The sequence below is a fragment of the Physeter macrocephalus genome, chromosome 1 (assembly GCF_002837175.3).
Source record: "Physeter macrocephalus isolate SW-GA chromosome 1, ASM283717v5, whole genome shotgun sequence".
NCBI lineage: Eukaryota > Metazoa > Chordata > Mammalia > Artiodactyla > Physeteridae > Physeter > Physeter macrocephalus.
In genome coordinates, this window is record NC_041214.2 from 22208079 (window position 1) to 22234772 (window position 26694).

A 26694-nucleotide genomic window follows, 5' to 3' on the forward strand; every position below is an offset into this window, starting at 1 on the left:
GGGCCTCTCACTGTTGTGGCCTCTCCCTTTGCGGAGCACAGGCTCCGGACGCGCAGGCTCAGCGGCCATGGCTCACGGGCCCAGCCGCTCCGCGGCACATGGGATCCTCCCAGACTGGGGCGCGAACCCGGCTCCCCTGCATCGGCAGGCGGACGCGCAACCACCGTGCCACCAGGGAAGCCCGAGAGTTTTTATCATGAATGGTTGTTGAATTTTGTCAAATGCTTTTTTGCATGTGTTGAGATGATGATATAACTTTTTATTCTTCATTGTATTAAGTAGTGTGTCACACGGATTGATTTGTGCATTTTGGATCATCTTTGCAGCCCTGGAAAACATCCCACTTGATCGTGGTGTATGATTATTTGAATATATTGTTGAATTTGTTTTTCTAATGTTCTGTTGAGAATTGTTGCATCTATACTCATCAAGGATATTGGCCTGTAATTTTGTTTTCCTGTAGCATACTTGTCTGATTTTTATATGAGGGTAAGCCTGCCATCTTAAAATGAGATCCCCTTTCTTCTTTTTTTGAAAGAATTTGAGAAGGACGGGTATTCATCCTTCTTTAAATGTTTGGTAAAATTCACCAGTGAAGCCATCTGGTCCTAGACTTTTATTTGTTGTGAGGTTTTTGATTACTGATTGAATCTCCTTACTACTAGGAGATTGGTCTGCTCAGATTTTCTATTTGCTGATGATTCAGTCTTTGATGCTTATTTTCTAGGAATTTATTTCTTTTAGGTCATCCAATCTGTTGGTGTATAGTTGTTCATTGTAGTCTCTTATAATCCTTGGTACCTCTGTGTTATCACTTGTAACATGACATTCATTTTTTAATTTATTTACTTGAGTCCTCTCTCTTCTTCCTTGGTGAGTCTAGATAAGGTTTGTCTATTTTGTTTATCTTTTAAAAAACAGCTCTTAGTTCCATTTATCTTTTCTATTGTTTTTATTCTATATTTATTTCTTTTTTATTTTTATTTATTTTTTTTTTCAGTACACAGGCCTCTCACTGCTGTGGCCTCTCCTGTTGCGGAGCACAGGCTCTGGATGTGCAGGCTCAGCGGCCATGGCTCACGGGCCTAGCCGCTCCACAGCATATGGGATCTTCCCGGACTGGGGCACGAACCCGTGTCCCCTGCATCAGCAGGTGGACTCTCAACCACTGTGCCACCAGGGAAGCCCTATTCTATATTTATTTCTGCTCTAATTTTTGTTATCCTTCATTCTACTAATTTTGGACTTAGTTTGTTCTTCTTTCAAGTACCTTCAGGTGTAAAGTTAGTGCATTTATGAGATAGCAAACCATGGGTAATCATTAGTTAAATCCATTTCACATGTAACCTGCCTTCACTAATCAAAGTCATTTTAATTGTTGCTACAAAAGTCTTGCATGTCCTCTGAGAGGCACACAGCCTAAACAATAAGATGTTTGTTCAACTTGTTTTCCAGAAATGTGGAGTCAGCTGTGTCTAGTCCAAGCTGAGCCAAGAGTCAGCTGTGGCTAATTTGAGCTGAGCTGGTTAAGACTGGATAGGACCACTGACCCTCCAACTGGGCATGTATGACTGTCCACTCTGTGACCTTCTGATGTCAGAGGGCCAAAAACTCCACCCTCATCTCATGCTGAGTGCTTTTTTTTTTTAACTTGCAGAGACCTGTAGCCTAGTTACACCTGCACAGAACGATTACTGCATCTTTTTCCAATCACCTCTCCCCACTCTCCATGCCTCAGACCACCCTGCTTTTTTATTCTTTATCCCATAAATATCCTGAGCCCCTTTCCTTTGGGGACACTTCTTCTCCTATCTCCTCACTTGGCTGCCTTGTGAATAAACCCTTTCTTTGCTGCAAGCCTCAGCATCTCAGCATTTTGGTAGGCTGTGCATTAGGCAAATGAACCTGGTTCAGTAACAGAGGTCTTTCTTATTTTTTTATGTGGTATTTATCCATATGAAACTCCCTCATAGAATTGCTTTTGCTGCATCCCATAAGTTTTGGTTGTAATATTTCCATTTTAATTTGCTTCAAGATATTTTTAAATTTCTCCTTTATTTATTGACCATTTAGTTGTTTTGTGGCATGTTTAATTTCCACATATTTGTCAATTTTCCAATTTTCTTCTTGTAATTTATTTCTATTTTCATACCATTGTGTTCAGAAAAGATGCTTGATATGATTTCAATCTTCTTAAATTTCATTAAGACCTGTTTTGGGCATAATATATGATCTATCCTGGAGAATACTGCATGTACATTTGAAAAGAATTTGTATTCTGCTGCTTTTAAATGGAACATTCTGTAAATATGTTATGTCCATCTGGTGTAATGTGTTAAATTCAATGTTTCCTTATTGATTTTGTATCTGGATTATCCATTGATGAAAGTGGGGTATTGAAATCCCATGCTATTATTGTATTGCTGTCTATTTCTCCCTTTAGGTATTAATATTTGCTTTATATATTTAGGTGTTCCTATGTTGGGTGCACAAATATTTACAAATGTTATATCCTCTTATTGAATTGACTGCTTTGACATTACATAATGACATTCTTTGTCTCTTACTATACTCTTTGTCTTATAGTCTATTTGGTCTGATAAAGTACAGTTACCCCTTGTTTTCTTTTTATATCTATTTTCATGGAATATCTTTCATATCCCTTCACTTTCCATCAATGTGTACCCTGAAGCTGAAGTGAGTCTCTTATAGGCAGCATATAGTTGGGTTTTGGTGTTTTATTCATTCAGCCATTCTGTCTTTTACTTGGAGAATTTAGTCCTTTTACATTTAAAGTAATTACTGACAGGTATGCACTTGCTATTGCCATTTTGTTCATTGGTTTTTGGGTGTTTTGTAACTCCTTTCTTCCCTTTTTCTTCTTGTCATTTCCTTTGTGCTTTTTACTACTTTTGTATTTTACCCTTCATACTTGATTTATAAGTGACGAATCCACCACCATTACAACTTTAGATTATTCTGAATTTAACTATATATTTACCTTTTCCAGTTACATTTCCACGTCATATGTTTTCTTGTTACTAATTAGTGTTCTTTCGTTTCAGCTTAAAGAGCAAGGAGAGCATTCCCTGGGTGGCAATAACAGAAGCTGGGGCACCAAACATATGTATAAGCTCTTTCCAGGAATACTCCAGCGACCTGGGGCATGGCTGACAGAGAATGTGATGATGGCACCCATTAGCCTTCTCAATTTCTAGAGAGGAGTACAGTTGGCCCTAGGTTGTGCTGAATTGGAAGCATGACCCTCAGGCTGCAGCTTTTCAATTATGCAAATAGGCATCTTTCAGGTAATGATTTACAGATGGGTGTTTCTGTCTGCTGCCTCTATGCTGAACTTTGTGGAGATAGCCACAGAAAGTCTTTGGGAAGCTCTTATTTACTGTAGTCCTGGGGGTCTCATGGATGCAAGGTCTGATCATTTTTAGAACTAGGTATTTTGGGGGTCCAAAGCTCAGGTAGAAGTCTTAGGAATTGGGATGCCTGATGTTGGTTCAAAATTTTGCTCCTTAGAGAGATTCTGGGAGTTGTGATTTCCCTCCCAATTGTATGGCAATGTGCCAGGGGTAGGATTTATAGGGACCGTTTATCACAGCCATTCCTACTGTTTTCAATGTAAATTTATTTTCTCATTTGCCCAATGCAAAGAAGTTTCTCAGCTAGGTTCTGGATTTCTTTTAGAGAGAAGTATTCCATGTATGGCTGTAGGTTCTGTGTGTCTTTGGGAGGATGTGAGTTCTGGAGCCTCCTATGTCACCAGCTTGGACCTGACATCCTCGAATTTATTTTTTTAATGTTGGATGAGCTTGCCTTCCCTGTGGTCTGCCTTCATCCAGTAACTTGTGTTTATTTAGTGAGGATTTGGGCTTAGTTTGCAGTGGGTTGTTATAGTTACCCTTGGTGCACCCCAGGCTTCAAAGTCTAGTGAAAAATTGTGTTCAGGATGTGGGTTAGTTTACTGGAGAGTTTTACTGAATGTCTCCTCAGAGAGAATCTCACAGCCTTCCCACCTGCAATTCACTTTTCTTTTACTCAGTGCTTGTTATCCTGGGGCTGTGGAATGGGAGACAGAGTATTTTCTCATATTTGATATGTGTCAGTCTTAAGCAGGCACTGTAAAGCTCCTGATGTCACAACCCATTTCAAGGTAGTTTTGAAGTCAAACTGTGGGGATTTGACCAATTTATCTCTTTGATCATGTCATCACTCAAAAGGTGTTTACAGAGCTCAGGACTAGTTAGAAATCTGAGTGCTGTGTCTGAGTGTGTATATATGAGGGGAGTTGATGGGTGACAGTCTGTGAAGGAGGAGGGTTGACAGCATCTTTCAGTCTAAAGAGATTCAACATGTAGACAAACCTAATGATCCCAGTTAGAAACAGGCCAGAGTGGAAAAGTTCAGGAAAGTAAAGTGAGGCCACTCCTTCTGGGGCCACATGTCCCATGTGGCTTGGTGGGGGCAAAACCACATAGAGTATTGAGTCTACTATTATCCTAGGACAGGGAAGTGACTTCTGCACTCCTACCCCTTCATCCTGCTATTCTTCCTGCCCCACACCCCAAGATTCCTTGAGAGGGAATACAGAGGGTTAGAAGTTTCTCATCCTGCTCTGGAACTGCCTGAGGCCCAGGAAATGGGAAGTTTAGGGGTCATGCCTTGGATCTAGGAACCAGGACACCGTAGGGTGGGTTGACAGTGAATCTTGAGTCATCTTTTTTCCCTGACTAAGAGGTAAGTGTGGGAAGAAGATGCAGAGGCAGGGGAATGGAGCTGTGTTTTCAATCTTGAGAAGTTCTGGGTGAGTGGTCTGGCTAAAGTGTCAAGTACCTGGCCAGAGAGCCTTTGGGGGTTGGGGGGAAAGAGGGAAGAACTAAAGTAGAGTAGCTGCTGGGGGAGAAGGGATGTTCCAGGCAGAGGCAGTTAAAATGGCCAGAAAATCACATCTGGGCTCCTAGCATCTGGTCAACTACTCTTTCCAGTCCTGCTATTAAGGAGGAGGACTAGATTATGCAGTGCCTTGCTAGCCACATGAAGAATTTCAGGTTGTATCCTGAAAGCAACAATGGAAGGTTTTAAGAAGGGGAATAAAACTGGAGAGCTTTAAGGAGGGGAATGTAATACCACCTGCTGGAGAGGCCAAAGGTCTCCTGCATTAGGATCGAAGCTGTGATATTTACAATAGAGGCTTTCATGCTCTATGAGGATAAGGGAGTTCACAACATGACTCTTATTAAGAGTTTTCATAAGGACTCCTGTTTAAGAACCAACAAAAACCTCCTTTATCACAATTCATGGGCCTTTAACTAAACTGCAGCGTTCACTATAACCTGGTACTACAATCACTCATTTAGCTTTATTTCCCATTTCTCTCCAAAATGAATACTCAAGCAATCTTGTTTTCTCTCTTTATAAATGCATGATGTTCATTCTTACTCCTGTCTTATCCATGCTGCCTCTTGACTGGACTGCCTTTCCTGGAGCTTCCAGATGCATGTAGCTGAAGACATAGTTCAAGTCCCCTCTGCTTGATGTAACTTTCTCTCAGTCTCCAGGACACCCTGATGATGGTTGCTCTGAAATTGCACTATTTTCTCTAGCACTGTACTTAAACCACATATTCTCTAAGAAATCTTCTCTGTGTAAATGAACAGTATTTTATGGTGGTTTGATGTTTCCCTCATCACCAAAAACTAGATGCATGGCACATGGCTTAAACTGTTGAATTACCCATCTTTCAAATGTATAGGGTGAATGGATTCATGTTGCAAGTCCTGAAAGTTCTCAAAATAGCCAAAATCTATTTATCTCAAGAGATTGGGTGGGATCAGCATTTAGTTTTTAAACAACAGTGTCAACAGAAAGGTGAGGAAACTTATTTTCAAAAAAGATGCATGCATTTAAAAAAAAAAAGGTAAATATTATTATCATATCATCCATTCATTTGCCGATCTTTTGATAGGTACAAAGGCTGAGTATGACCTCGAGCTTCTGCCTATCTTTCTTGCATAAAGACACGCATTTTACTTTTGTTTAGAGTCAAAAATTTTAAGATACCTGAAAAGTTACCTTGGTGAAGAATACCAAATTTTTACTACCAATTTCATTCATATTTGTCTCAACTGTAACTAACTCAGTGGCAATCAACTTTAGGGACTAGATTAATAAGCATTTTCATGAATTCAGCTTAGTTTCCAGAAACTTAGAAACAATTTCTTTTTATAACTCTTTAAGCAAGGTGGTAAATAATATTTATTAACTTTCTATAATTACGATGATAGATATATTTTGTATAAATTTAAGAACAAACACAAATCACTTTTAATAGAACTCAACTTGTCAGAGCAGATGTACCCAAGAAACTACAGAACTAATAATCCTCTTAATGTGCTCATCACATGTATTCATCATAATTTGGGCTTTCTGGGTAGGTTTTACAGAGAGAATAAGGAATGTCAACCCAGTGAGTCGGGTAAGTAAAGATCACTTCTCATGATTATCATGACTTTCTCTGATGATTATTTTATGACAATGAAAACACAGCCACCATTAATCCAGTAGCTAGAATAATGAGACATTCTTAAATATGCTTCAAGGCTCTCTAAGAACATTCCTGCTCCAAAAAAGAAAAGAAAGAAATGAAAGTGAAAAGGGAGGCAGGAAGGGAGGGAGGGAGGGAGGGGAGAAAGTTCTCTTTCGCAGTAGAAGTCAACTAAAAATTGTAGTAGAAATTATGGAATTAGAAAATAAATCACCATTTGACAATTATCATCCTAATAATTTTGATTCCAGGAGGAAAACATTAATGGCTGCTAAGACCAGTTCTAAAAGTTTGAGAAGAAACAATATATTTATATTTTCTCAAAATGGCTCTGTAAGATATACTTATTAAGAAATAGAGTATAAAATATTAATTATTATACAGTTACTACAGAACACAATTTAGCTAAGCTTTCTGACATTATATAACAAAGATCCTCTTTCCTCTAGTTTCCATTGCTCTTCATTTTCATCTGGGCCCTCAGCTGCAGCACCTTTAAATATGTATTTCCACCATCAGTCTGTTCATGATGATGTGGGTATTCCCTAAGACTGTACATATCTTCTCTACCATGCTCCTCACTTCCTTCTAAATACTGACCAGCAGAGACATTAATGTCTGTATTTCTATGAACAGTCTATTTAAGACCATCTTGGCTTTTTCAATCACACTCAAAATTCTTCCAGCCTCTAACCGTTTCCAAATCCCAAAACTAGTTTTACATGTTTAGGTACTTGTTATAGTAGCACCCCACTTCCAGATACCAAATCTGTATTAGTTTTAATCACAGCTATAACAAACCACCACAAACTTAGTGGCTTTACCACAACACAAATGTATTATCTAATAGTTCTGGAGGTCAGAAGTCTGAAATGAGTTACTGTGTATCATGGTATGTTTGTGTCCCCCTCAAAATTCATATGTTGAAACCCTAACCCCAAAGTGACTGTACAGTATTTAGAGATGAGGCTCTAAGGAAATAATTAGGGTTAAATGAGGATAAGTGAATGCGGCACTGATCTTGTAGGATTAATGTCCTCATAAGGAGACTAGGATTTCTCTCTCTCTCTTTCTCTCTCTCTCTCTTTCTCTCAATCCATACACACACACTAAGGAAAGGCCTTGTGAGGACATAGTGAAAAGGTGGCCTTCTACAAGCCAGGAAGAGAGCCCTCACCAGAAGTCCACCATGCTGGCACCTTCATCTCAGACTTCCAGCCTCAAAAACTGTGAGAAAATATATTTCTGTGTTTAAGCCTTTCAATCTGTGGTATTTAGTTATGGCATCCCAAACAGACGAATACACCAGATTAAAATCAAGGTATTAGAAGACTTTCATTCTTTCTGAAGGCACTAAGATAGAATCCTTTTCCTTGCCTTTTCCATCTTTAAAGGTCACCTACATCCCTTGATTTATGGCCTATTTCCATCTTCAAAACCAGCAAATGCCTTCATTGTAACATCTCCATCTCTGACTACAATTCTTCTGTCTCCCTCTCCCACATTTAAAGGACCCTGGGAAGTACCTTGAGCCCATCTGGATAATCAGAAATAATATCCCTATTTTAAGTTTACTCGATTAGTAACTTTAATTCCACCCACAATTAAATTCACCCTTGCTATGTAACATATCATTGGGTTAAGGATGTGTACATCTCTGCAGGGCCAATATTCTTCATAGGAACACAATCACACACCCACCTAGGAATGCTTTCAAAAATAACTGAGTTCTCTTCAGCCAGTTTGAAAATGTATTGAGATTAGTTCTTTTATAAATTGAAAAATAACCGCTTTGATTATGCCATTACCCCTGACATTCAGGTAACTGAAAACACCCATAAACAGAGTAACTATACATAGGGACGTAAATAAAACCAAAAGCTTCTATTTAAGAAAAACAAATATAACTGGCAAGATACTTCTGTCAATTCTTTTTTCTATTCAGTGAATAATACTATTCATGGCTCTTTCAAGAATGAAATATTTTTTAAACGATTTTTTTTTTTCTTTGCGGTACGCGGGCCTCTCACTGCTGTGGCCTCTCCCGTTGAGGAGCACAGGCTCTGAACGTGCAGGCTCAGCGGCCATGGCTCACGGGCCCAGCCGCTCTGCGGCATGTGGGATCCTCCTGGACCGGGGCACGAACCCGCGTCCCCTGCATCGGCAGGCGGACTCTCAACCACTGCACCACCATGAAAGCCCTAAACGATTTTTTTTAAAGGAACTTTATTTTTATTTATTTTTTTGGCTGCATTGGGTCTTTGTAGCTGCGCGGGCTTTCTTTAGTTGCGGCGAGTGGGGTTGTGGTGCGTGGGCTTCTCATTGCTGTGGCTTCTCTTGTTGGAGCATGGGCTCTAGTCGCACGGGCCTCAGTAGTTGTGGCACACGGGCTCAGGAGTTGTGGCCCATGGGCTCCAGAGCGCAGGCTCAGCAGTTGTGGCACAGGGGCTTAGTTGCTCCGTGCCATGTGGGATCTTCCCAGACCAGGGCACGAACCCATGTCCCCTGCATTGGCAGGCGGATTCTTAACCACTGCACCACCAGAGAAGCCCCATGAATGAAATATTTTAAACAGTCTCTCTCTCTCTGATATATATATATCCATAAATGAAAGATAGTATTACTTTTTATGTGTTTTAATAGGAAATAAATGGCATCGTACTATATACACCTTCTGCAACTGGAATTTTTCATTTAACATTTTTGTAGCTTGTCCACAATGATATTTGTAGCTCTGGTTTGCAAACCTTTATGGTTAGACAGTACTCTGTTTTATGAATATAACAAAATGTATTTAACTGTTCAGTTTTTGATGAGCATTTTGGTAATTGCCAACTATGATGGTTAATTTTGTGTTAACACTTTTAGGCCAAATATTGGCCTACCCAGATATTTGGTCAAACATTATTCTACATGACTCTTTGAAGGTATTTTTTTAGATGAGAGTAACATTTAAATCAGTAGACTTTGAGTAAAGCAGATTACCCTCCATGATATGCGGGAGCCTCATCCATCAGCTGAAGGCCTTAATAAAATGACTGATCTTCCTCAAAGAGAGACCAACATACTGCTTTTGGACTCAGACTGCAGGATCCACTCTTCCCTAGATCTCCAGTCTGTTGGCCTACCCTGCAGATTTTGGACTTGCCAGCTTCCACAATCATGTGAGCCAATTCCTTAAAATCTCCCTCTCCGCCTCCCCTTCACCTTGTACTCTCCTTCATTCTGTTTCTCCGGAGAACCCTAATACAATAACTTTCTCTATAATCAATAGTATAGTGGGTATTTCTGTACATGTTTCCTTGTATACATATGGAAGAAGTTCTCTGGGGCTATTCCTATTATTGGAGCTGCTGGTTTGAAGGGTATGAACATCATCATTATCATCAGATATTGTAATATTGCTCTCCAAGCCGGTTATCCCAATTTATTGTCTTAACAGCATTGCTCTTGCTTTACATACCCACCACATCTTGATATTGTCAGTTTTTGTCAACTGGTATTTCTAATAAGGAATCTCACTGTTGTTTTAATTTGCATTTCAGAGGTTTCTAGTGAAGTTGAGCGTAGTTTCATTTGTTTGTTGGATGTCCATATTTCCTCTAACATGAATCACCATTTTACATATTTAAATCATTTTTTCTATTGGTTTGCTTATCTTTTTCTTATTGATTTCAAGAAGTTCTTTTTTAGGTTACTAATCTTTTATGTTATATGCATTGCAAATATCTTCTCCCAGATTGTGGGTTTTCTTTTACTTTATTTGTGATGCATTTTTGTGTAGAAATTTACTAGATTTTGAGTAAGCCATAGTGTCTCTATATTTCCTTTAATTACTTATTCATGTCAGTTCTCTGAAACCTGTGCTGCAGGTTACCGGGGCCAAAAGGGTACAGTTCTGGGATGCTCATTTGATCTTTCTGGGTCCAGAAAAAGGAAAGGCTTTCAATGTTTTAATCTGGCTGAGGGCTTATGAGTTGCTTTTGGTCTGTACCTGATTAGCCTTTCTCATCTTCCTCCAGGAGAAGTTAGCCACCTGAGGAGCATAGTTCCTTTTGGACTAGCTTCATCTTTTCCTGAGTGGCAGCCTTTATCACAGTCTTTTCCCCTTGTAGTGGGCAGTGGGCAGTTGTCTGTCTCTCCTGAATAGCTAGAGTGAGAACTGCTAAACCTCTGCCCCTATTTTCAGGGAATACCCCCACCAGTGCTTCATTGACACCATGGGCAGAGACAAGGTGGCCTTTCATGCTCACATCCACTTAACAAGCCCCTTCCCTTGGTTCAAGGGGGTTTACGAGTGTGTTGTGTTGACCATAGCTAAGGTTAGCAAATAGGCTCATGCACGAGAGCAGCTCACCATAGTATCCCTATCACTCTGCTTCAGGTCCACATGCAGTGAAGCTGCTCTCTCTCTCTTCTGTTTTGAATACATTTCAGTCCTGTTTTGAGATACCAGTCTTTACCTTTTCCCTTACCCAAGCCTGATACCAAATGTGATGTCCTAATTCACATTCCACTTAGTCATTCTCCCTTTCATATATATTTGAAGAGGGGCTTCTTAAGAACATCCCCCTGCACAGATGCAAAAAAGGGAAATCAGTACAACAGAAGACTACATGCAATACTCTTAAACCATTTTATGGACTGTAATATAATTTTTAAAATGCTATGATCATTGTTCAACATAGAGTGGCAGGGCCTTTAACTGCCAATAAACCCATGAGGAAGTGGCCCCAACTTGGTCAGTTATTCAAATTCAGTGTGTGTAGTGCTTGGCACTCTACTCAGTCCCTCCGCTGCCATCCCAGAACTGCTGGCAAATCATCAGCTTTACATCCTAGTACACATGTGAGTATTCACAGAACTAAGGAGCTTCAAAGTTCTGAATGGAATGTTTATTGTTATGGCTGTTTGGATGTCCCATCTTAGACTCTTCCTCACAGTAGCTTTGAGAGGCTGTTGATGTGGGCCAGAGAGAGGATCAAGCCTCCTCAAACTCACCTCTCAGGTAGCCACTTCACGTGGAATTTTTCCAGGGACTAATGTGTTCCAATTGTTGGTCACCATAACTGATGTCTGCCCTTTCTTTAAGTCTATGGTCCTATTCATGACCTACTGAAGATTTTATAACTTACATTAGGAAATGGTAGTCTTCAGGCAAAAGGATCTATAACTTGGCCAATGGTTCATTGCTGATGTTCTGATATCAGTGAAAATCTTGCTCCCTTTCTGGAGACGATGCCCACCTTCCTGTGTTTAGGACAAGTCTCTGAGATTCCCACTCAAGTGTTCAATATCAAAAGTTGGAAGCAGAGATTTATATTTATATCTGGAGAACAGAAAAACAGCTATCATAGCTCATGAGAAACAAATCTCCAGCCCCATCTTATTTCTGAATTATAATTAGCCACATATATAAAATACATCTGCCCCTACGTGAGCCTCTTCTCTCCTGTCCTGATAGTTACTCCATCCACACTCCCTGCCCCCATTCTGTGGTCCATCACAATGACTCCTGCTCTTCCTCTTCTTCAGGATACCTGGGTGTTATCTCTAGCTTCTCTATTTATAAATCTAAATGACAACAAAACATCTCTGAGGAGCATATTTTTAAAACCGGGATGAGAGGAGAATGACGTTATTGAAGAAGACTGATTTTGACAGTCATCCATGAATGAGAATGCCTTTGTGAAAGCCCAGCAGTTAAGCAGAGATATTCCAGCACACTGCTGGAGCAAAAAATATATATATGTATCAGAGATTGGGCACATTGAAGAGGGTAAGAGGAAGGATTTCACTTTACCCACATCACCCGTTCCCCAAGGCAGCAAAGCTCAGTACCAAGGGAGACATTCTTGGCTATGATTTTTCCCACTGAGTAAAGTTGGGCATGAGAGGGAGTACCTAGCTTTCCCAGATGTGCAGGAAGCTGACAAAGAGACAAACCTATCGAGAATACTGAAGTATGTCGAACGATGAGGGGGCAGCTGGGAGAACTGTAGCTAGAGCTCTTGGAGGACAGCAAAAGGGCATGGATCATATAAACTGCATCACAGACTCCATCAGGTAGCCCACCCACTAGCCCTTGGGGACACCTCAGCTGCAGATCCCACCAAACTGGACCACAGGCACCCCAAATACTTCATGTGCCTCACCTACTCACATCCCTACCCTCTGGCCAGCTCCTGTGCATGCCACCAAAGGTGGCAAGAGTGAATATTTGGAGGTGGCTAGTGAGTACACACAGAAAGGAAGCCTGACAATACAAGTCTGGAAAAAAAAAAATCACACAAACCTGAGCATTCAACACCAGCCTAGGGAAAGCAAACAAAAGGTTGTCAATATCTGGCCTGGCTTTGCAGGATAAAGAGAAAGCATAAAATCTTAAGAATCACCCCCAACAGGGAACAAGAAGTGTGGCTCGGACATGTTCATAGAAAGGTCTGAGAAAGCCTCAGAATCCCTAATAGGGCTGTCAGAAGATATTTCTCTCCAGAAAAAGGTCAGTAAAGACTAAATTATATTAAATCATATAATTATCATTTCCTTTTGTGTTGAGAATAATTGATTTACTCTCTTAGCAATTTTGAAGTGTACACTACAGTATTGTTCACTATAATCACTATACATTGTGCATTAGTCTCCAGAACTTATTTATCTACTAGTTGCAAGATTGTACCTATAAACAACATCTCCCCAATTCTCCAACTCCCTACCCCCAGTAACTTCCATTCTACTCTCTGGTTTTTTATAAGTTTGGTTTTTTAGATTCCACATATAAATGATATCATACAGTACTTGTCTTTCTCTGTCTGAATTATCTCACTTAGCATAATGGCCTCAAGATATATCCATGTTGTTACAAATGGGAGGATTTCCTTTTTTCTCATGGCTGAATAATATTCCATTGTATAGGATAAAAATATCTATATAGATATCTCACATCTTCTTTATCCATGTATTCACTGATGGACACTTATGTTGTTTCCATATCTTGGCTATTGTGAATAATGCTGCATTGAACGTAGGTGTGCAGATCTCTTTGAGATACTGATTTCAATTCCTTCGGATATGTACCCAGGATTGGAATTGCTTTATCATATGGTATCATTTTTTTAAAAAATTTTTGAAGAAGCTTCATACTGTTTTTCATAAGGCTGTATGAATTTACTTTCCCACCAACAGTGTATAAGTCTTCCATCTTCTCCATAGTCTTGCCAAAATTTGTTATCTCTTGTGTTTTTGATAAAAAGCCATCCTAAGAGATGTGAGGTGATATTTCATTGTGGTTTTAATTTGCATTTCCATGATGATTAGTGATATTGAGCACCTTTTCATATACCTGTTGGCCATTTGTATGTCTTCTTTGGAAAAATGTCTATTCAGGTCCTATGTCCATTTTTAAATTGGATTATTTGCTTTTCTGATATTGAATTGTATGAGTTCTGTATATATTTTGGATATTAGTCCCTTATCGGATATATGGCTTATGAATATTTTCTCCCATTCTGTTAGTTGCCTTTTCAATTTATTATTTCCTTTGCTATGCATAAGCTCTTTAGTTTAATGTAGTCCCACTTGTTTATTCTAGTTTTTGTTGCCTGTGCTTTTGTAGCTTATCCAAGAAATCACTGCCAAACCAATATCAAGAATATTTTCCCCTATTTTTTTCTTCTAGCAATTTTATAATTTCAGGTCTTAACGTTTATATCTTTGATTCATTTTGAGTTAATTTTTATGACTGATGTAAGATAAGCATTCAGTTTTATTTTGGGCATGTGGATATCTAGTTTTCCCAACACCATTTATTGATGAGACTTTCCTTTTCCATTGTGTGATATTGGCAGCCTGCCTGCTTGTATGCCAAATACCATACTGTTTTAATTATTATGGCTTTTTAATATAGCTTAAAATCAGGAAGCATGATGCTTCCAACTTTGTTCTTCTTTCTCAAGAATGTTTTGGCTATTCCGGGTCTTTTGTAGTTCCATGAAAATTTTAGGATTGTTTTTTCAACTTCTGTGAGAAATGACATGGGAATTTTTAGCAGGACTGTATTGAATCTATAGATTGCTCTAGGTAGTATGGACATTTTAACACTATTGATTCTTCCAATTCATGGACATGGAATATTTTTCCATTTATTTGTGTCTTGTTCAATTTGTGTCATCAATGTCTTATAGTTTTCAGGGTACAGGCCTTTCATCTCCTTTGTCAAATTTATTCCTAAATATTTTATTATTGTAAATGGGATTGTTTCTTAATAGCTCTTTCAGAGAGTTTGTTGTTAGTGTATATAAATGTAACTGATTTCTGTATGTCAATTTTGTATCCTGCAACTTTACTAAATTCATTTACTGGTTATAACAGTTTTTAGAGTATAGTGTTTTCTATATATAAGATCATGTCATCTATAAACAGATAACTTTGTTTCTTCATTTCCAACACGGATGCTTTTTATTACTTTTCTTGCCTAACTGCTAAGCTACTAGTTCCAGTACTATGTTAAATAGGACTGGTTAGAGTGGGCATCCTTGTCATCTTTCTGATCTTGGAGAAAAAGCTTTCAGCCATTCACTGTTGCATATGACGTTAGCTGTGGGCTGTTGTATACGGCCTTTTAAATTTTATTTTATTTATTTTTTATCTTTATTGGAGTATAATTCCTCCAGTATAATAATGTTGTGTTATCTTCTGCTGTACAACAAAGTGAAGCAGCTATATGTATACATATATCTCCATATCGCCTCCCTCTTGAGCCTCCCTTCCACCCTCCCTATCCCACCCCTCTAGGTCATCACAAAGCACCGAGCTGGTCTCCCTGTGCTATGCAGCAGCTTCCAACTAGCCATCCATTTTCTATTTGGTAGTATATACATGTCAGTGTTACTCTCTCACTTCATCCCAGCTGTGTCCTCCCCGCCATGTCCTCAAGTCCATTCTCTACGTCTGCGTCTTCATTCCTGCCCTGTATGGCCTTTTTTATGTTACAGTACATTCCTTCTATACCCAATTTACTGTGTTTTATTTTTAAAAGATGTATTTTTTCAAATTATTTTTCTGCATCTATTGAGATGATCATATAATTTTTATCTTTCATTCTATTAATGTTGTGTGTCACATTAATTATTTTGCATATGTTGAACCATCCTTATATCTCAGAGACAAAACCCACTTGATCATGGTGAATGATCATTTACTGTGCTATTGAATTTAGTTTGCTAATATTTTATTGAGAATTTTTACATCTGTATTCAACAGGGATAATGGCCTGTAATTTTCTTTTTTGTAGTATTTTTGGCTTTGATAAAAGAGTAACCCTGGCTTCATAAAATGAGTTTGGGAGTATCCCTTGCTCTTCAGTTTTCTGAAAGAGTTTGAAAAAGATTGGCATTAATTCTACTTGAATGTGGTGTAAGTCACCAGTGAAACCATCTGGCTCTGTATTAGAGGTTTTTGATTATTGATTCTATCCCCTTATACTTTATTGTTTACATTTTCTATTTCTTCATGATTCAGTCTTGGTAGATTGTATGTTTCTAGGAATTTATCCATTTCTTCTAGGTTATCCAGTTTTTTTGGCATACAGTTTTTCATTGTAGTCTCTCATAATCCTTTGTATTTCTGTGGTATCAGTCGTAATGTTTCCTCTTTCATTTCTGACTTTATTTATTTAATTCCTTTCCCTTTGCTTAGTTAACTAAGCTAAAGGTTTGTCGATTTTGTTCATCTTTTCAAAGAACCACCTCTTAGTTTCATTGATTTTTCTTTTTTCTTTTCTTTTTTTTGATCTCTTTCATTTCTGCTCTTGGTTATTTCCTTCCTCCTGTGAACTCTGGGCTCAGTTCTTTTTTCTAGTTCCTTGAGGTGCAAAGTGAAGATGTTCATTTGAAACTTTTCTAGTTTTTAATGTAGGTATTTATGGCTATAAATTTCACTCTTAGAACTGCTTTTGTAGCATCCCATAAGTTTTTGTATGTTGTATTTCCATTTTCATACATCTTAAGATATTTTTTTTATTTCTCTTTTGACTTCTTCTTTGACCCGTTGGTTGTTCAGGAGCATGTTTAATCTCCATATATTTATGAATTTTTCAGCTCTTTTCCGGATATTAATTTCTACTTTCATACCATTGTGGTTGGAAGAGATACTTGGTATGATTTAAATCTTCTTAAATTTGTTAAGACATGTTTTGTGACCCATCTTGGAAAATATTTTATTGCACCACCATTTTCATTGCAGTATTATTAACAGTATCCAAGATATAGAAACAACCTAAGTGTCCATTGGCTAATGAATGGATAAAGAAAATAATGTTATAAATGCTGGAGAGGGTGTAGAGAAATGGGAACCCTCCTACACTGTTGGTGGGAATGTACATTGGTGCAGCCATTATGGAGAACAGTATGGAAGTTCCTTAAAAACTAAAAATAGAGTTACCATATGATCCAGCAATTTCACTTCTAGGCATATATCCAGAAAAGACAAAAACTCTAATTAGAAGAGATACATGCACCCCATTGTTCATAGCAGCACTATTTACAAAAGCCAAGACACGGAAGCAACCTAAGTGTCAAACGACAGATGAATGGATAAAGAAGATGTGGTATATATAAAAAAGAAATATTTCCGTTTGCAGCAGCATGAATGGACCTAGAGATTATCATACTAAGTGAAGTCAGACAGAGAAAGACAAATATCAAAGGAGAAAGGGGGAGGAGGGATAAATTAGGGGTTTGGGATTAACAGATACACACTACTATATACTACATATAAAACAGATAAATAACAATGACCTACTCTATAGCACAGGAAACTATATTCAATATCTTATAATAACCTATAATGGAAAAGAATCTGAAAATGAATATTTATATATGAATCACTTTGTTTTACACCAGAAACTAACTACATTTCAATTTAAAAAAAGAAAGTATTATATATATATATACACACACACACACAATATTATTCAGCCATAAAAAAGAAGGAAATCCTAACTTTTGCAACAACATACATGAACCTCAATAGTATTATGCTAAATGAAATAAGTCAGACTGAGAAAGATATATACCGTATTATCTCACCTATATGTGGAATCTAAAAAAGCCAAACTCATACTAATAGAGTAGAATGGTGGTTGCTAGGGGCATGAGGGTGGTAGAAGTGGGGAGATATCATTTAAAGAGTACAAACTTGCAGTTATAAGATTAATACGTTCTGGGGATGTAATGTACAGCATGGTGGCTATAGTTAATAATACTGTATCATATCGTTGAATTTTGCTAAGAGAGTAAATCTTACATGTTCTCGTCCTACACAAAAAAAGGTAATTATGTGAGGTGGTGGCTGTGTTAACAAATCTTATTGTGGTAGTCATTTTGCATTACATATTAAATACAAATCATTATGCTGTATAACAAACTTACATAATGTTATATGTGAATAATATGTCAAGAACGTTGGAAAAAGAAAAAAGGAAAAAACTAGTATGAGGGTTGAGCTAGAAATGATATGTTAGTTCCCACACTGAACCAACTACAGTTCTCCTAGAAAAAAAGATGTTTGATGTCATGGAGTAATGTCCAAAATTATCTCCAGAATTAAAAAGCTATAATATTTGCTTGAAGTGAAATAAAAGATTTACATTCTCTCTAAAAACTCAGAAGAATTTCCATTTTATATAATTGGATAGTTATTACTGTTACTGAGCACCTGTGATATAGGAAACATTTATGTTGTGGAAGTGTTTAAAAACAGTGTTTGTATTTTAGGTCCACTGGAAGCTATACCTTGCTTTATCAAACTAGAAATAATCATGACCAGGGCAGATATTTAAAGCGAGATTCTTTAAAAAAACAATTGGAAGACCACCAACTTATCCAGCTGTTCTATTTTTTCTCTGGTGGTATGTCTATAAAGATCAGTACAGTTATACTTATTAAGAAACATTAAAAATACACATATAAAAACATCTATATACAATATATAAAACAATAATAGATTTATCTACTCTATAGCACAGGAAACTATATTCAATATCTTATAATAACCTATAATGGAAAAGAATCTGAAAATGAATATTTATATATGAATCACTTTGTTTTACACCAGAAACTAACTACATTTCAATTTAAAAAAAGAAAGTATTATATATATATATACACACACACACACAATATTATTCAGCCATAAAAAAGAAGGAAATCCTAACTTTTGCAACAACATACATGAACCTCAATAGTATTATGCTAAATGAAATAAGTCAGACTGAGAAAGATATATACCGTATTATCTCACCTATATGTGGAATCTAAAAAAGCCAAACTCATACTAATAGAGTAGAATGGTGGTTGCTAGGGGCATGAGGGTGGTAGAAGTGGGGAGATATCATTTAAAGAGTACAAACTTGCAGTTATAAGATTAATACGTTCTGGGGATGTAATGTACAGCATGGTGGCTATAGTTAATAATACTGTATCATATCGTTGAATTTTGCTAAGAGAGTAAATCTTACATGTTCTCGTCCTACACAAAAAAAGGTAATTATGTGAGGTGGTGGCTGTGTTAACAAATCTTATTGTGGTAGTCATTTTGCATTACATATTAAATACAAATCATTATGCTGTATAACAAACTTACATAATGTTATATGTGAATAATATGTCAAGAACGTTGGAAAAAGAAAAAAGGAAAAAACTAGTATGAGGGTTGAGCTAGAAATGATATGTTAGTTCCCACACTGAACCAACTACAGTTCTCCTAGAAAAAAAGATGTTTGATGTCATGGAGTAATGTCCAAAATTATCTCCAGAATTAAAAAGCTATAATATTTGCTTGAAGTGAAATAAAAGATTTACATTCTCTCTAAAAACTCAGAAGAATTTCCATTTTATATAATTGGATAGTTATTACTGTTACTGAGCACCTGTGATATAGGAAACATTTATGTTGTGGAAGTGTTTAAAAACAGTGTTTGTATTTTAGGTCCACTGGAAGCTATACCTTGCTTTATCAAACTAGAAATAATCATGACCAGGGCAGATATTTAAAGCGAGATTCTTTAAAAAAACAATTGGAAGACCACCAACTTATCCAGCTGTTCTATTTTTTCTCTGGTGGTATGTCTATAAAGATCAGTACAGTTATACTTATTAAGAAACATTAAAAATACACATATAAAAACATCTATATACAATATATAAAACAATAATAGATTTATTAAAATAGTAAATTAATATATTGGTAATAGCAATTTTAAAAATAAGTATATTTCTCATTTAAACATTTAAACTATTTGGAAATATTTTAACAAAGTAACCCTAAAATTTAAGTGGAAACTCAAGGGATCCAGAATACCCAAAGCAATCTTGAAAAAGAACAAAGTTGAAGGACTCATTCTTCTACATTTCTAAACTTACTACAAACTAAAGTAATTAAGACACTTCAGAAATAGAGACACAGATGTAGAGAACAAACGTATGGACACCAAGGGGGGAAAGTGGCAGGGGGGTGGTGGTGTGATGAATTGGGAGATTGAGATTGACATGTATACACTAATATGTATAAAATGGATAACTAATAAGAACCTGTATAAAAAAATAAATAAAATTTTTTAAAAAAGAAAAATACAGTACAGTACTGTAAAATATATATATAGGCATCACAACATATCAAGTTCATATAAAAAGATTAATTTTTTAAAAAAAAGACACTGCAGTACTGACATAAGATAGGCATATATATCAGTGGAACAGAATGAGAGTCCAGAAATACACCGTTATGTTATGGCAAATTGATTTTCAACAAGGATGCCAAAATACTTCAATGGGAAAAAACAGTCTCTTCAACAAATAGTGCTGGAACCACTAGATATTCGTATGCACAAGAAAAAGTTGGACTTCTACCTCACAGTGTACACAAAATTTAACTCTAAAGGGATTAAAGACCCAAATGTAAGAGCTAAAACATTAACTCTATTAGAAAAACCAGAGGAATAAATCATTGTGATTTTGAATTATAAAGTGATTTCTTAGATATGACACAAAGTACAAGCAAAAAATGACAACAAAAAAAGATAAATTGTACTACATCAAAGTTATAAACTTCTATGCTTCAATGGACATCAAGAAAGTGAAAAGACAACCCACACAATGGGAGAAAATATTTGCAAATCTTATATTTTATAATGGGATTTAATCCAAAATGTATAAAAACTCACAATTCAACAATAAAAATACAAATAACATAAGCAAAAAATGCACAATTTGAAGAGAGAGTTCTCCAAAGAAGATATACAAGTGGCCAATAACACATGAAAAGTTGCTCATGAACATTAGGTGTTAGGATAATGTAAATCAAAACCACAATGAGATATGACTTCAGACCTACTAGGATGGCTATAATAAAAAAGACAGACAGTAACAAGTGCTGACAAGGATGCAGAGAAATAAGAACTCTCATACTTTGCTAGTAGGGATGGATTAGCCACTCTGGAAAATATTTTGTAGTCACCTCCAAATTTAAACATATAGTTACCATGTTAAAGTAAAAAACGGAAGAAAAAAAAATAAGAAAATAGCTCTTAAGTTTGCATTTTCCTCTCTTTCACTAGGATCCTTTCTTCACTTCTCTTTACCTCAACTCTCATTTCATAGCCTGATTCTTGGTAATGCAAGCTACTATGAAAACTCACTCTTGTTTTCAGTAATAAATATTTTTCCAAAATATATCTTTCTCTTATCAAGACTGATATTCATGTCTTGCATTAATGTTGTGATGTCTTATTTGTTTGCTTCTTTTAATGTATCTGAATGAGAGTAAAACTTATAATATTTGCCCCAAAACAAAGTAAGTAAATCCTTTAATACTTTCAATGTATTTATAGTCACTGTTAGAATCATCTTCTTAGACTTTGAGCTGGAAGCACGGGTTTGTAAATTTATTTCATAAATTTAATCCTGATGCAAGCTGAGGAAAATACAGAGAATAATGAGAATTTAATCAGGGCCAATTAGAAAATTTTCACTCCATATATATTTGTTCTAAGTTTGTTAGAAGCACGGCACTAGAGTTAGATAGCTCCCCAAGTCTCATTTTAAAAATTTTATCTGTTTTTTATGCAGGATAAAATGTTTTCATGTCCATCATAACACATCCTTCAACCTTGGAGGAAAAAAGTTCATCCAGTCATTGTCAAATGATTCTGAACCTAAAGATTTAATGGTATTTAAATAGATCAAGGCCACATAGGAATGTGTGTAACAATTTACACTGAGTTTACTACTCTCGTATTAGCTGGGGCTTCTTGTATTCCTGAGGTTCCTTTATGGTTTTTGTTGAGAGATAGACTCTGTAAATAAAACCATAAATATTTCAGTTGAGAACACTTTAAAAAATAAAGTATGGATGATGTTCACCATTTAATTTAATGTTTACCATTAAACGAAGAAAACTAAACCTAAAGTTGAAGTTGATTCCTGTCTCTAACAATGTTATTTTTCTGTAATGTTAGATTTTGAAGACAAAAGGAGGAATCTCTCCAATCTGTCACAGTCTCAAGCATTTATATAATCTAGATTATGGATTTTTGTAATATACAACCCATGATACAATGGATGCAAACACCAGGGTCAATACCCAATTGTCCACCTGGACTGGAATATTTGACTCAGGTATGATAATATGTTTCTTAATTTAGTTGATGGAAAATAACATGAATTTAGATAGCTTAAAAATATAATTTGTGTTACTGGAAAATATTTTGACTATAGATTAAAATACTACACCTGTAACATTAAAAATTTTACATTTTATTTAATTTTAATTTCTGATTGAGGTAGTAAACTTATAATTTAAATACAGTTGTCACTCAGTATCGACTGGGGGATTGGTTTCAGGACCAGTTTGGCAGATACCAAGACTGGAGGGTGCTCAAGTCCCAGAGTCTACCCTCTGGATATGAGGTTGGTTGGATTTGTGGATGCAGAAACAGGAGTATGGAGTGATGTCTGTACAGTTACTCAAAAAAAAAAATCCACATATAAGCAGACCCTAGCAGTTCAACCATGTCATTCCAGGGCCAGCTGCAATACAACATTGTTATTTATAAATGTACTTCCTGGGAAACCTATTTAAAATTAAATACCTACTTTTTAAAATAGGAAACTGGATTTGGGGAATGTAAGTAAAAATGACTTAAGGGCTCTTTAGTTCATCTAACTGCTTAGATAGTAGAAGCCTGGTATGCAAATGTAAAATATGAACATTAATATTAGGAAAACATCTCTGTTCTCTACCGAATTTGATGACACGGAATTACTATTTTTGTTTATGCTATCAATTCTGATTTAATTTCCTGTAGTGCTGTCTTTGAATAGTTAATTAACTTTGGCATTTCACATTACTAATTATTGCCCACATCTTATTTTTTAATTCTTTAAAAATGAAACAGTATGCATGTTCCTTCTTAAGAAGGTTGTTTACATTTTCAATGCTTAATTATAAACTTGTTGCAAACAATAATATAAATCTAATAAGTCATTTTTTAATATGGGTAAAGACTACATTAAACTCTTTACTTCAAATTACAGTATAGATATTTCTCTCTGAATTTCAAAAATATTTTTAATAAAGTCTTTAAACTTTTTTTGTGAACAAAAATATTGAGTACATTAACAATGGAGCAAAAAGAATACACTTTAGAGACTATTTTTTCATTTCCTTTTTCTATGGTAAAAAATTTTTAAACTTCACACTTAGACTAGTATAATGTTATGACATTTGACAGAAAAAATGAGAGATGTTGATAATGAATCAATTACTTTAAATATCCTAAATGGAAGTATTAATGTATATATGTATTTTTATGTGCTTTAAATTTAGTTTGAGTACTTCATACCACCTATGTTTACTTTCTACTGTAATAGATCAATCACTTATGTGTGTGTCAACGTTTTGATCTTCTGGAAGGTATGTACCAAATGCACTGGTATATTAATTCTTGAATATGTACCTTGTTTTGCTACAGTTCTACCAACCCCTATAAATTAAAGTGCTTTTTTTTTTTTTTTTGCTGCACCGCGCGGCTTGTGAGATCTTAGTTCCCCCACCAGGGACTAAACCCGGGCCCTCTGCAGTGAAAGCATAGAGTCCTAACTACTGGACCGCCAGGGAATTCCCTTAAAGTGCTTCTTATGTCTGAGGACAGCTAAACCTTGATATATGAAGCGATTATATAGAAGGTCTTTAGATGATGAAAACATGAATGTGATCGTAGTCTTCTCATGGGAAGGGAGGGAGAAAGATATTGGCTCCAGATTACACCTGAAAATTCTAGTCTGTGTTAGTCTTACTAAGCAGTAGGTCTATTTCCTGAAAGGTTTTGCCCATCCTGAATTCCTCAAATACAGGTATTTCAGAGAAGCAATGATTCCAAATTTTTCAGGAGTTCTGCTAGTAGAAGCAGAATGCAGGTAAAGTAATGGGCAGTCCAATTCCACTCCCTAGTCTGAGAAGTTAAACTGTCCATTAGAATTCAACTGTTTAGGGGCTTCCCTGCTGGCACAGTGGTTAGGAATCCGCCTGCCAATTCAGGGGACATGTGTTCAAGCCATGGTCCAGGAAGATCCCACATGCCATGGAGCAACTAAGCTGGTGCACCACAGCTACTGAACCTGTGCTCTAGAGCCCGTGAGCCACAACTACTGAAGCCCATGCGCCTGGAGCCCATGCTCTGGGACAAGAGAAGCCACCTTAGTGAGAAGCCTGTGCACTGCAACGAAGAGTATCCCCCGCTCGCCGCATCTGGAGAGGGCCTGCATGCAGCAGTGAAGACCCAAGGCAGCCAAAAATAAAATAAATAAATAAATAAAAAAGAAGAGGGATGAGAAAAAGAAAATTGCAGAAATATTTTTTTAAAAAAATAAGAATTCAATTGTTTACCTTTATCTCAACTTAGTACAAATATTTCTTTCATGTAGATGATGCTGTAGATGACGTAAATAAAATGAAATTGAATGTTTAGCTTAAAAAAATAGTATTATCACCACTGATGACCTTTCTCATTGACATTAGAGGATCTAAGACTAAAATAGGCATTTAGGGTTTTATTTAATTCACAAAAGCATTCCAATTTAGGTGTATTATAAATGAATGCTGGGGGCAGGTACGTTTCTTGCTGCCTTACACTAAATGCTTTTTTTAATGTAAGACAATTTATTTCAGAATCCCCACTGTGTACCTATAATGAACAAGCCATGTGTTACCATTTTGAAAGTATCAAAGATGAGTCAGACCTGGCTTTGCCCTGAAGGGCTTGACCTAAAATGTGAGAGTTAATATACTTAAATAAAATCACAGTATGAAGTAATAAAAGTCATGAGATAGGTAGAAACCAATTGTAGGAACTCACAGGACAGAAACATCTACAGTTACTTATAATTTCAGTAGCGACAAAAATAGCAAAAATATTGAGAAAAATCTAACCATCTATGTTATGGGAAACTAGTTCTCCAAACTAGTGATTCTCAGAGTATGGTCACCAGACCAGCAGCATCATCTTCTGGGAACATGTTAGAACTGTCAAATTCCCAGGCTTTATCATAGACTCACTACATAACCAAATTAAGAAATGGGGTCTGTGCTTTATCAAGCCCTCCAGATGGTTCTGAGGCAGGCTAAAATTTGAGAACTACTGCTCTAAATGATACGTTCACATAATCTATCACTGTACAGTTATTTAAAAGAATGAGACAGCTCTACAAAATTGTCAGGAATATTTCCAAGATATATTGCTAAGTATAAAAAGCAATTACAAAGTAGTGCATATGTTAGCGTGTGAGTAGGCGTGTGTGTGCAAAATTCATTTAGGCTTTGCATAAGTTTGAGATATCTCTAGAAGAATGCATATGAAATTGGAGAAAGAAGAAATAGAATAAACCTGGAAGGAAGAATTATTTTTAATTTTACACTTTTGCATTTTTAAATTTGTGCCATGCATGTATAATTCCTAATAATAAAAAGAAATTAAACTTAAAAGGCAGTCAGAAGATTTTTTTCATAAATTTTGAATCATGATGTTTCTGTGAAAACTACATCAAAATGAATACCTTTCAAATATGTTGGTACAATATGAAAACATAATTATGCTCATTTGTACATTAATCATTAAAAAGTGAGGAAATTCTGTAACTATTAGTTTCAAAGGTTAACAAAATGTTAAATGTATATTAGAGAAATATATACTCATTAAACATATACTCACTAAAGAACATTTAAAATTAAGAAAAGTGGGAGATAATCATCCATGTACAACTACTGATAAATTTTTTCTGAAGGCTTTTTAAAAATATTCCTTGATGGTTTTTTGAAATCAATTTTAATCATTGTCCATGAATTTTATATATTTATTCACTTAATGTTAATATTTTTGTTATTTTTATCTTAAAACCCAACATTATTTTTAATTGAAGTATAGTTAATTTACAATGTTGTGTTAGTTTCAAGTGTACAGCAAAGTGATTCATTATACATGTCTATATATATATTTTTTTCAGATTCTTTTCCATTATAGGTTATTATAAGATATTGAGTATCATTCCCTGTACTATACAGTAGGACCTTGTTGTTTACCTATTTTATGTATCGTAGTGTGTATATGTTAATCCCAAACTCCTAATTTATCTCTCTCCACATCCCTGCCCCGCCATCCCCATTGGTAACCATAAGTTTATTTTCTATGTCTGTGAATCTATTTCTGTTTTGTAAATAAATTCATTTGTATCATTTTTTTAGATTCCACATATAAGTGATAGCATATGTTATTTGTCTTTGTCTGACTTACTTCACTTAATATGATAATCTCTATGTCCATCCATGTTGCTGCAAATGGCATTATTTCATTCTTTTTATGGCTGAGTAGTATTCATTGTATATACACACCACATCTTCTTTATTCATTCATCCCTTGATGGACATTTAGGTAGCTTCCATGTCTTGGCTATTGTAAATAGTGCTGCTATGAACATTGGGGCGCATGTATCTTTTTGAATTAAAGCTTTCTCCAAATATATGCCCAGGAGTGGCATTGTGGGATGATACGACAATGCTATTTCTAGTTTTTTAAGGAGCTCTTAAAA

The 26694-nt window shown here is 36.1% G+C and overlaps 1 protein-coding gene across 1 annotated transcript in view; it reads left to right on the forward strand.

Annotated features, from left to right (window-relative positions):
• The first annotated feature begins 11478 nt into the window (after positions 1-11478).
• Positions 11479-26694, forward strand: part of LOC102996918 (phospholipid scramblase 1-like) — a 45846-nt gene continuing 30630 nt past the window's right edge. Inside the window, exons 1-3 of the mRNA XM_024131794.1 lie at positions 11479-11564; positions 22071-22230; positions 23485-23527. Of these exons, the coding sequence (XP_023987562.1) occupies positions 22138-22230; positions 23485-23527 (136 nt within the window). The 5' untranslated portion in view covers positions 11479-11564; positions 22071-22137. The remainder of the gene's footprint in view (positions 11565-22070; positions 22231-23484; positions 23528-26694) is intronic.